A 12,617-nucleotide genomic window follows, 5' to 3' on the forward strand; every position below is an offset into this window, starting at 1 on the left:
ACAAAATAAAGTACCAAAAAGTGAAAAATAAATATAATATTTACAAGGTCCAAAAGAAATATAATAAGCGAGAACATGTGGGATGAATTAGTATAAATAAGTATTTCACAGGTAGTAATATTAGCTTAAATGTACATGCTATATAATGCACATAACATATACTACACAGGTTGTGTGACAGGTTATTGCACAGGTAGTGAGTAACATTGAGATGAACTGAATTATGATGGTAAGGTAGTGACATACATGATACAACCACAGTGCAGCAGCAATAAACATTTTAGGTGTCACAGATTTGGCTTAGTGCAGTGGTTCCCAATCGTGATCCCTGAGGAACACCATCCTTAATGTTTTACTTGGTTCCTTGCTTTGACACACCTGATTTTAATAAATGGGTGATTAACCAGCTTCTGCAGAAATTAAGGAAATAATTAAATCACTGAATCAGGCGTGTTGGAGTGGAGAAACCATTGAAATATGCAGGATGGTGTTCCTCAGGGACCACGATTGGGTACCACTGGTTTAGTACAATGTTATTGTCAACTATTCAATAATCTGATAGCTTGTGGGTAATAACTGTTATAGACATTTTTGTGTTTGCTAAAATTGATTAGCTGTACCGACCATCTTGACTCAGGCTGACTACAAGAATTAATCAATTGTAAAACCAGTTATTATTGTCCCCTGTCGTGGAGTGAAGAGGGGGCTTGGATCTTCCATCTGTAAAGTCTTGTGAGCATGATAACTTGAAAATCAAGTGAGCTACATACTTCCATTTTGGTATGTGGCTGAGTCTAGGCATTAAAATGATCACTATCCAAAATTAGGTTGCTATGTCAAAATCCAAGAAGGCCACCACCATATAAATATACATAAACCGGGCACCCTGATCATTTGAGGAAACTATGCTTTCTAGTTTTTATATAGCTTAAAAGTATAGTTTTCTCAAATGGATGGGGTGACCGGTCAGGTGGCCAAAGATTAATCTAAGGTGGCCAAAGCCACCACTGGCCACCCCCTAGCTCCACCTTTGTGCCTGGATGAGGGTAAAATTGCTCCCTCTTCTCACCAGTATCCGTCAGTCTGTGCCACTTCAAACAAGCAAAATGAGAAAAAACTTCCTCTGTTCCTTTACACAGTGTAACTCCTACCCACATAGTTTCCTTGCTCTAAAAACATTAAGGTTCACTCGCATTTCATGTTCAACTCCAGCCCAAAAACACTCATCTTGAAAACTGCAAACGTTCACTACTCAAATCCCTCAGCGATGGGGGACATCAGCTTACTGCTTTTTTCCTTGTAAAACGGAGAGTGCAGATTAAATGTCATGTAAATGCAGAGTTTCAGTAAATGTTGCTGGATTTGTCTTTCGTCTGCGTCCAGCCTGATGTCCCATCAGCAGCAGACAGGAACAATGTAAACATGAGGAATTATTAATGCTGCCTGTGAGCTGAAACCAAACGGATTCAATCACGCCGTGACATGTTGGATTTGAAATCACCCAGGATTGTTTTTCTGAACAGAACTATCATCCTGGTGTCTTATTTCAGTTGTGATGCAAACATCATGAAGCAGAACCAAACTGCATGGGATTAGATTGCAGTACAGTGCCATTTAAAATGACTTAATGAGGGGGAAATGGTAAATACTTCCCTTGTCAAACCAACATTTGTTGTTTCAAACCCTGAATGATCCCTTCAACTGTCCTTGTTCGTGTCTTTTTAGGATTCTTGACTTTCGGAGAGTCCCCCCGGTGGCGGGACGACTCGTCAACATGACGAGTGAGATCCGAGACATGACCCGGGACAAGAAGCTGTGGAGGACCTTTTTCATCTCACCAGGTAGAGACTCCTGCAGCTCGGCACAGAGACTATTTCATTTAACTGCTCCGAGCAAAGAGTTCAAAGGAGGTGAAGAGGATGGGCTGACTGGGTGATATAATAAAAAAAAATAAAGTAACACAAACTGCATTTTCAGCTGAAAATGTTTATTTAGTTATGACTTCCTGAATGCTTTATTCAAAAGTGTCCAGTGGTTCATGAGATATTTTACTAACAGGCAGACACATGACTCAGACCAACCCTTCTGCAGCAGCAGTACTGGGGCTGGACCAGACTGTTTGAACACCTGAACACATTCAGTGAGGCTGAAAATACAAATATTTATGTTTTTATTTCATTTGGACATAATTTCCTTCAAGCCCATTTCACGCTGCAGGCATTTCAGCTAATAGAACACAAATTGGGAAACAGATGGGACTGTTTACATTTTTCCCACAGTTCAGTCCTTGTTTTAGTTTTTTCTTTAATTTAGCCAAATCATATTACAGAACACTCATAAATTAACATTTTTCTGTTTAACTGTTTAAGAGCTCAGTGAGTGATAGAGAAATAAACGACTCACTTTCGTGTACTTTGCTTTTCAACAGGAAATGGTCGATAATTTTACTTTGAAAAATGACCATGTTTATCTCGTGTCTGTTAGTGAAATGGCTCATGAACCAAGAGGTGGATTTGATTGAATATTTCAGGAAGTATTCACCGGATGTAGATCTGCAACTGATTGACATTTGGAGTCAACTCATTTAAAGATGGTCGCCGCAGCTAACTTATATTAAAAACAGTTTTAAAATGGATAAATCTGTGAATTTTACAGATATTGATCTAACATTTTCTGTGTTAGTAGCTGAGACTCATTCTCAATGCAAAACATGAACTTTTACCGACTGTGTAAGACATTTGTTTAGTTTTTTTTTTCCCCATTAACTATTTGGATTCAATTATCACTGTCTGTTAGCAAAATAGCTCATGAACCAGCAAACACATTTTATTGAAACTTTCAGAAAATAGTTATTGGATGTGCATCTGCAACTGTTTAACTTTCAGACCAAATCCAATTCAAGATGGCCGTCACAGCCTTGCAAACATAAAACAGCTATAAATCAGTGACTTTTTACAGATACTGATCTAAAATTAGGTGTATCTGGTGCAACGCGTTCTCTGAGCACTTTCACGTTTTGCAAGATCTCAAAATACAGCAGGAGATCGTACGTAAAGACATTTACAGCTTCACAAAAACTTCCTTTTTTTTACTCTGTCCCCTTTCAGCATCCTTACAGTAATACTAGGCCCTAAAGTTTTTGTACATAAATCAGATCCTTCCTCTGTTTCCCTCTACTTTTTGCTGGTTTCTCTCATTTCCTTATATTAAGGACGGTATTTTATTTAGGCACACATTATTTCATAATATGTATTTCCGCTTGCGTTTCCTCAGTATTTGTCTGCTCTCTTTCGCTCTTTAGCCAACAACGTCTGCTTCTACGGTGAATGCTCCTACTACTGCTCCACCGAGCACGCTCTGTGTGGTAAACCAGACCAGATCGAAGGCTCGCTGGCCGCCTTCCTGCCCGACCTGAACCTGGCTAAACGGAAGACCTGGAGGAACCCCTGGAGACGCTCCTATCACAAGAGGAAAAAGGCAGAGTAAGGATGTCGAGAAGAAGCCTCTGAATCCTGGAATACATGTTTGTTTTTACCTAATCCACCTGCGCTGTTGGATATTCTCAGGTGGGAGGTGGATCCAGATTACTGCGACGAGGTGAAGCAGACGCCTCCGTACGACCGCGGCTCTCGGCTGCTGGACGTCATGGACATGACCGTATTTGATTTCCTGATGGGTAAGAAGAAACTGACACACGACTTAAAAAAAAAAAAATTAATCCTTCTAATAATTCGGAGTACATTAATCCCTCACTACTTCGCGGTTTGACTTTCGCGGACTCGCTCTTTCGCGTTTTTTTTCAAAGTAAGATTGGACTTGACACAATTGGCTGAATGATGGATGAGCCGCACGAGCGTCATGGATTGTTTTATTTAAAATAAATTATTTTAAACGATTTAGCACCTGCTGCACCTGTGTGCAGCCCACAGGTGCAGGGAGAAGCTCCCTCCTGCAGCGTGTCATGATCTCCGCTCTCTGCCACCTGCCAGTGACTGCAGCAGAGAAGTGGGCGTGGCCGAGAGCAGAGATCATGACATGCTGCGCTCTTTTAGAGCGTTTAGCGTTTAGAAACATTGTTTAAAATATTGTAAGAGTGTGGGAAAGGTTTTAAATACCTTACCATATATATATATGAGATAAACGAGGCACTACTGTAAACTGATTCCTTGTATTTCCTCTCTTCCTCCTGCTCAGGGAACATGGACCGCCATCATTATGAAACTTTTGAGAAGTTCGGGAACGACACCTTCATCATTCACCTTGACAACGGGAGGGGGTAAACACATCCATTATTTGGACTGGTGTAACTAAAGCTCCACCAGCTAGAGTTTAGTGTTGGTAAAAAGTGTCCAACACCGATAACAATTAATGTCATCAGATATCTATCTTAAAAAGAAACATTTATTATTGTGAATATTTATGTCTTTTTCCCGTCTTTGGTCACGTGTAGGTTTGGAAAACACTCCCACGACGAGCTGTCCATTCTGGTGCCTCTCAGCCAGTGCTGCAGGTCAGATTCTTGTTACGTGTCTGACGTCATTTGAAGAAATAAGTTATATTTGTTAGTTTCTCGGTGCCGAGACTAGATATGAACATCAGGGTTCAGATGTGAACTTTAGAAAGAACATCATAAGAAAGCTCCATTGGAGCCTGATTTATACTATCAAAGCAACTTTTAATTATATTTGAGGTCGGTGACGTGTTCAAATATAAAAACAGAGTTCAAGATTTGACGTAACATTTCTAAGTTATTCTTCTTGATTGTATAATTCAGGTTAGACAAGCGTTTTGTTTCATCCACGACACTAATCCTAACAAAATGAACGAGAGGTGAATGGACGTCTTTTTTTTTTTATTATTTTTCTCATTTGGTTTGTTCCTGACAGTCCAAACGTGTTTTCTTCTCAGCAGATGGTACAAAGTTTTGGTTTTTAAAGGCTTCTCAAGCTGTAGGGCCTCCTGTCCTACGGTTTGTTTCACAAACTGAACTTTAATGCAGCTGTTTGAATTCATCTAATGGCTACGATAAAAATAAATAAAAACTAGAATCAGCGAATCATCATTTTGTTCATCTAAGTTCCTCGGTGTATAATTTTGCGCGTGTCCATTGTATAAGTGTTGCAATGCTTGTACATCTAGTCAGAAAAGTGAGGATCGAATGACCATATTCAATTCATCAGCTTTTAGCAGGTTCAGTTTATTCAATCTGGTTTATTTAATTCCTATTGGCTCAAATAATTAAGTTAATTTCAAGTCATCTGTTCACCTGTTTGTTGTCTGCAGGATCAGGAGGTCCACGTATCTGCGCCTCCAGCTTCTTGCCAAAGAGGAGTACCAGCTGAGCCTCCTGATGGAGGAGTCTCTGCTGCGGGACCGCCTGTCCCCGGTCCTCATCCAGCCTCACCTCCGCGCCATGGACCGCAGGCTGCGGCTCGTCCTGCAGGTGGTGGCAGGCTGCGTGGAGAAGGAGGGCTACGTCAACGTGGTGGAGGAGGACCTGGTCGGGGACACGGCCACTCACAGGGGTCCAGGCCCCAGGTAGTGAGGGCCACACTTTTCAGCGTGACAACACTGAAACATGGACCACACATCTGTGGCTGTTTGACCCGTTCGGGTTCGACCCAGAACCGTCTGATACCAAGCTGAATTCAGTGAATTCCAAGACTGCCATCATTGCCTCCACAGGAACTGCTGTAAACTGTGTTTGTATGAAAAAACAACAGACCACTAACTCCACCAGAGACTGGGTTTACACAGAGAGAATCTGGATTTGTCAGGTTCAGCCATATTTTTCTTGTGTCTGTCGGGGACAGAAAGAAAGTTCTGCTGGGTTTGACTTTGGTTCTGTTTTGTTTTATTATAGGAACTATAACCAAATGCAACGCTGGCTGAGCAGCATCTGGTCAGACATTAAGCTTTGTCAGTTGTCACAAGGTTCAGAAGACTGAGAATCTTCCTATTTGTTAAATACGCTGAGATTTATTATTTTCTCTGAATGTTACAAAGATGAGGTCGTACCGGAAAACAACCGGGAGAGAATGATGTAAACAGGAAGCAGGTCCTCCTTCGGGTCTTTGGTTTTATTTTGACCTGCAGTTGATTACAACCTGCTTCTAAACAACATAAATCAGAATGAGTCCACACCTTAATGCAAACAGTGTTCTCACTTTGCCTTACTTAAAGGGGCAGTTCAGATCTTTTAAAGTGAAGGTTTGTGAAAATATCCATTAATATGACCATTAAATTTTAATTTTGGCTACATCGATCAGTCAACAGCTAGCAAAGCCTAGAACAAAGTTGACTACTGGCATCCTAAGACCACTTCAAACTCAAAAATAGAGCTATCTACAACAGGTAAGATATTAACTGCCCACAGATCTGAACTCTCCCTTTTATACGCTGCATTCCTTGTTATTGCTTTTTATTTCCTAAGTTCTCCTGGGGGTTTGTTTTGCACCTTGTGTGGTGATGCAAGCAACGCGCTCACAAAAATCTAATTGGCTGGACTATAAACCACATTTACCGTAATGTGCGAGTTAATTTACAAAGCTCTGCTTTTAATTAAATGATGCATTCATAAAAGGAGGCCTGAAGCAGTTAGGTTGACGTGCTATGATGTAATTTTCAAGTTTATGCAAGTTGATATGTTAGTTTCTGTATTGTTTCTTTAGAAACTATTTATTGGTGAACCAAAAGAATTCCACGGCTGCCAAACATTTAATTTCCTGCTTTGGTTTTGCGATGCTTTACACAAACAGCTTTACACAGTATTCATCTTCATGAACACTTTGGGGTTTGGATCCTGCTGAAACTAACATTCCTTTTGAATGATATTTATATGTTCAGATGATTTTTTTTTTTAATAAGCTGTTTGATTTAGGAGATTTTACAAGTGGTACCAGTGCAATTTTCTGTTTTTTTATTTTTTTTTTTATTTTGTTTTCCTCCAAAGACTCCTGTGTTTTTGCTGATCCAGTATCTGTGCAATGCCAGAACAGCAGTACTTGAATGTGTTCGGGTTGGCAGTATTACCAGGACTCGCAGAGCTGCAAACGGTGTAAATCAAGTTTAAAAAGTGCTTTAAAGGGAAGTTAAGGGTTCAAATGTCTCATCCAAACACAGGGAAAGCCATGGGCACTAGTTCTTTTTCCTGTTTTTATATATTTTCAGTGTAAATACATATACATATTTTGAGGATCTGATAAGCTGCACTGCACAGTTATTTGCTTCTGTTTTCTGCTTTTGCATTGTTACTGTGAAGATCTGTTTACTAAAAGATTAAAGTGTGCAATAAAAACTAAAGAGAGGACAGTTTTTTTCACGTGTGCGATTGGCTGCAGCTGTATGAGTTTTTGCATGCATCTAATGAATGTTATCTTTGTTTGAAGTGTGACAAATGATTAAAGCATCAGCGTTGTAATAATGCAGGCACAAAGGAAACTTTTCGCTGTCCATGGTGCTGAAGAAGCACCATGATGCTGACTGTGATGCCAAATGCATCCTGATGGAGTCCTTATCCAGAGAGCCAACAGTTTAAAGAACCTTCTGAGAGGAAGGCGTCAAAGATAAGTTCACAAGTTTTTGTGTTCACATCACAGACAGGAACTCTGAGGACACAACAATAAAAAAATGGCTGTATGTGTTGAGAATGACTCTCAGATAATACCACGTTTGGCTCACTAGCTGTAAAACTGACTAAGTTCTAGTCTTTTTTGTGTTGACTCATGTTTATTACCTGTGGTGACCAATTTGCACTGGGTTGGATCCACAAGTTACTGAGTTGTAAATTTGCATCTAATGATTAATTTCTGAAGGTGTCTAAACTCCACCGTGTCACAGATGTTTCCCTTTATGTTAAGAAAATTTACAAAAATTGCCCTGTAAAAGAAGCTAATCTGACACAGATCTTGTGGTGTGGACATATAAAAGAAGAGGACTGTCTTTATTATTCCCTGTGGTCTGAAAGCACCACTGTGAATATGAAGAAGTGAAGGAGCACTAACATGCTGTATTCAAAACTCCTTCTTGAACAATCTACACAGAGAACAACTTAAACGCCCATTGTTGAAAGAGACTGATGTTGATGTACAATAAATCTGTTTTATACATTATCATTTGTTCTTTTTGCACTTCATAGAGGTGTGCCTTTCTTCTACTGGAGCAGGTAGGCTTTAACAAAGATTGTTTTCATGTTTATGTTTGTATATGCTGTGATCTTCAGTTGTTTATTTGTTCATTATCCTTCACAGACTAACACCTGCCTCTTCAGAACAATAAAGTACAAACAACTTCTCAACAGCTCTTAGCTCTAATTACCTCTATCTGTTGAAATAAACCTGTAGTGATGTATGTTCGCCAGCAGAGGACGCCAGAGTTCAATTTTTATTTTGGCTGCAGTACTGAACGTGGCCTGAAGGTGACGGTAGAGCGCTGTGAACGTGGTTTGACTTGTTTACATCCGCGTGGCGACTTTTGACGTCCTCAATTGACATGATAGCCAGCGAATTGCACTATTGTGCCGCAGGGTGAGCATTTTTATCATTGTTTTGGTTATTTTTGCTTAACCTGTAAGTCATAAAATGAGGCAGGAAGTCGATGTATTGCTGTAAAAGCACAAAAAAAGCAAACCTCTCGTGCTCATTTGCATATTTGATGACGCAGACATAACTCGAATAAATGTGTTGTTGCACTTTAAGTCTTTTCCATTAGGTTGCGCACTAGACTGGTAAATTCAGAAAGTTTTACTAATTTAGTTGGGGGCGGACGCCAAAGTAATATCTCATTCCCTTCTTGGGTTTTTTTTTTTTTTTTTTTTTTTCTTAATCATACGATGCGTGCACTTGAAGGCACGTTCGGCTAATAAAATTAGAGCTAAAGCTATGTTCTCCACAGCAGGACCACTGAAATGACACGGGACCGCTGGGTGTTGATGTTGTTTACCCACCACATCAGCCCTCATTCACAAGCAGCCACTCCTGCCTAGCAACAGTATCCAACGCCACTGTCCTCCTGTCTCCATGGCAACAAGTGAGCCACCCCTTCCTGCCCTGCTTCCAATTGATCCACTAAGGTGGTCAAATCCCAGATGACCCTGACCCTTCCACCTCTCCTGCAACACCTTCAGCAGAAATCTGCAAAGGTACCTTTAAGGGATATTCCGGCCCATTTAAAGTGGGGTTGTGTGCAAGAGTTATGAAAGATTAATATCTTACCTGTTTGGGTAAGATAGCACGCATCGCTCAGATTTGCTTGGATCAAAACAAATGCAGAGGAAAACACACCAAGACGATTTGGAAATAGTCGTCAATATTTATTTTCATCGGTCATAAAATATGGGTCAAACTGGGGTCCCGTTTATGTAATGGCTCATGCTAATAAAACAAATATTTCTCTGAAATGTCATACAGGTGTGAAAGAACGCTAGGTTAGCTCATGTCAAACGTCTACACTTGCATGACACACTTTATTACTTAACTTGAGTGTTGAAATCCCTCGAGTGACTCTTTTTCATAAAAGCAACAAATCCAGCAACTTTATCTGTTGTGGACATTTAGACACTAAAAGTTGTTCTGCCGTGGGCCCCTTCCCCGTCCAAAAGCACTCCCAGTCGACCCAGTCCTCCCAGCGGCAGTCAGAGATGTTCGCCCCTCCAAGTCCAGACCGCAGTTGAATTGCATGAAGCCGCCTCTGGCTGATCCTGCTTTGATAAATATACACATATAGTATATGAATTTGTCTTTCTCTATAATAAATGTAGACACTAAAATAACTCTAAAGGTCTCTTTTGGGTCACATGTGCCAGTCACATGCCTAAATAAATGAGGAGGGTCAAAATTGTGGCACAAAAAATAAAAAAATAAAAAAAAAATTTAGGATTTTAATAACTGTTTAGACATTATTCCTTTGTCCTACAGTGCCCGTTAGTTACTTGCACATGGCCAGTCGACCCCACAAAGTCACAGTTGAGAGTTCGCAGCCTCAGTTTGTCATGGATTTTTTTCTTAGTAAATCTTTGTGGAAACTCCTGCAACATCATGGAAACCGCAAATATCCTCTGCAATTTTTTATTACTTTTATTTGTTTGTTTTATTATATTTATGTATTTTAATGTTAAATAATTATAAACACATATAAATATTCATGAAAATTCAGCTAAATTTCCAAATAAAATACTGTGGCGCATGTCCTGTCCCTTCCTGCAGATGCAGTCCAGCATTTCAATATTATAACAGCGTTCCTTTTTGTTCTCATGTTTTTCATTTTGTCCTCCTTATGGTCTTTTGTGTTCATTTTAATCAGCTTTTGCCCTTTAGACACAGTCAGGATCGTGTGTCCGAACGCCTCCAGATTAAATCAAAAGCTCAGTGTTTCTCTGAATGGTTGAAACTTCATGTGGATGAGCAGGACACAGAGCCCTAATGGAGAACCTGAGTCTGGAAAAATGTTGTTAACACCCTAAGATGCCTCCCAAACCCCCTGAACTTAAAACAGACGAACACTTTGACACAAAGTTCAGCTCTAATGACCATTTTGGCATCAGCTACGCAGCTAATTCATCATCTTCAATCAGTATAGTTCATTATTGGTGAGGACAGTACATTTTACTGCAGTTTTATGAACATGAATTATGAAAACAACAGCACACCCTAAAGAAAACGTATGTTTGGGAGCAATTTTAGGGTTTCAATTTTTTAATACGCCTTTTTTTTTCTTTTTCTTTTTTTTTTAACCACATCTGTTTTTATTTTTTATTTGTAGGTGTTCTAGGAACATAACCCCCACAAGTTTCAGAGTTCAACTAAGCAAATGATGTGATGATGTCATTTAATGACTTTTAGTTGCTTTTAGATCATCCAGCGGCAGCTTTCTGTACTGGGGAGTTGGCATCAGTGGGACGGACACAGGAAGCCTCTGAACAAATCACCAGATTATCTCTTTAAGGCCAGCTGCAGCGAACAAGATGAAAACTAACGTTGGACTAACGAAGGGCATCACGTCTGCTTAAAGAGATAGTCTTATTATTTTTAAGAGAACTTGTCGTCTCAGTGCTCGGAGCAGCAGCTCCACAATGAAGGCCTTAAAAAAAAAGGAGCAGCTTTGAGTCTGAACTTGTGAATTATTAAAAAAAAACGACTTCTTCGCAGCTGCAGCTAAAATTAGGATTATTCTTATGGGCTGGCTTAAATTAGAAGGCAGACGGATAGGGCTCATTTATAACAATCTATAGGAGGTTTTGACATTTTCAGGTGGACGATTCAGTGTGTGTGTGTGTGGGGGGGGGGGGGGGGAAAGAGAGAGAGAAAGAGACAGAGCTCCTTCAGCTTGTTGTCAAGGTCAGACTGAAGCGCATCCTTTTTGCGTCAAGAGCACGGGGAGAGGAATTAAACACCAAATCAATCGCCCTTGAACTGCCACGCGCACGCAGGAGCACAAATTTGTTTATTTGACACGGAGGTTGCGCGTGCCCGCTCTCTCCTTCTCCCTCTCCTTCTCTCCATCCTGTATGTCATGCCAGAAGCCGTCACGGGCCGGCGCTTAATTAGCTGCACGAGTGTGCCACATATAGCTCCTGACAGGGAGGAGGACAAAACCTCCTGCTGCACAGGAGAGACTCTGGACGACTGAGACCAGTCACCTCCTCTTCTTCTTCTTCTTTTCTTTTTGCAGGAGAGGAGCGGAGATGATGCTAATTATTGATGCGCGCCTGAGCAGGCTGTTAGCAGTCCTTCATCTGCCACTCATGAGGAGGAAGAGGAGGAGCGGCAGGGACAGGCTGAATAGAAGGAGAGTCACACACATCACCTCCTCCTCCAGCTCTCCCCTTCTTATTTTCATTCATGGCACACACACACACACATATCTCCCACATGCAGAGCCAGGCAGCATCAAACGACGCACAGGGACAAACACGCTCTGCTCATTTTTTTTCCTTTTGTTATCTAATTTTCTCATAAACGCAGAAACACACGGCAGCTCCCACTCCTCTCTTCCTATCGCTGCCGTTCACACAGGATCATCTCTTTTCATACATGAGCAAACAGACCGTGTGTGTCCTCTCTCTCTCTCTCTCTCTCTCTCCCCCAGGAACACACACAAACATTCCAGTTAATAAGAAACAGCAAGCACCCCCCACTCCTAAAAGTTAAACTAAAAGCAGACATAAAATTCACACACACACACACACACGACTGTCGTTCCAGACTAACACGCAGCTTCCTCGTATCACACAGGAGGAGGAGGGAGAGCAAACCTGAGATGAAGGAGAGACTTTGAAGCCCACTCCTCTCCTCCCTCCCAACAGCACATCAGCAATCTCTCCATCTTTCACCACACACGCACACACATGCACGATGATGGCAATCACTCCTCCCATCTGCTGTCTCCCACTCCCTCACCCTCACAAGTGGTGGCTGCCGAACAAGCTGCTAGACTCCCCAGCAGACTGTGAGACCTGGTACCCTGCAACACCTCCCCTGACCTCCAGCACCCCACTTCCGCCCCATCATCATCCTCCTGCTCTTCCGTCCCGCAAAGCTAATTCCATTATACATTCCTAACTGGAAAGGGACGAGGGGCTGTCTTCTAATTGCTTTCTTATCCCCATGAGTCTTCCCCTC

At 41.2% G+C, this 12,617-nt stretch overlaps 3 protein-coding genes across 4 annotated transcripts in view; 1 reads left to right on the forward strand and 2 right to left on the reverse strand.

Moving 5' to 3' along the window:
• fam20ca (FAM20C golgi associated secretory pathway kinase a) overlaps positions 1–5,560 on the forward strand; it is a 46,934-nt gene extending 41,374 nt beyond the window's left edge. The window contains exons 2-7 of the mRNA XM_037688530.1: positions 1,723–1,841; positions 3,302–3,482; positions 3,567–3,676; positions 4,195–4,276; positions 4,451–4,510; positions 5,284–5,560. Of these exons, the coding sequence (XP_037544458.1) occupies positions 1,723–1,841; positions 3,302–3,482; positions 3,567–3,676; positions 4,195–4,276; positions 4,451–4,510; positions 5,284–5,542 (811 nt within the window). The 3' untranslated portion in view covers positions 5,543–5,560. The remainder of the gene's footprint in view (positions 1–1,722; positions 1,842–3,301; positions 3,483–3,566; positions 3,677–4,194; positions 4,277–4,450; positions 4,511–5,283) is intronic.
• LOC119421599 (septin-9) overlaps positions 1–12,617 on the reverse strand; it is a 916,196-nt gene that overhangs the window by 801,648 nt on the left and 101,931 nt on the right. The gene's annotated exons all lie outside the window — the stretch shown is intronic.
• Positions 1–12,617, reverse strand: part of pvalb5 (parvalbumin 5) — a 571,007-nt gene that overhangs the window by 456,459 nt on the left and 101,931 nt on the right. The gene's annotated exons all lie outside the window — the stretch shown is intronic.

Source organism: Nematolebias whitei, chromosome 15 (genome assembly GCF_014905685.2).
Source record: "Nematolebias whitei isolate Nwh7 chromosome 15, NemWhi1, whole genome shotgun sequence".
NCBI classification, from domain to species: Eukaryota; Metazoa; Chordata; class Actinopteri; order Cyprinodontiformes; family Rivulidae; genus Nematolebias; species Nematolebias whitei.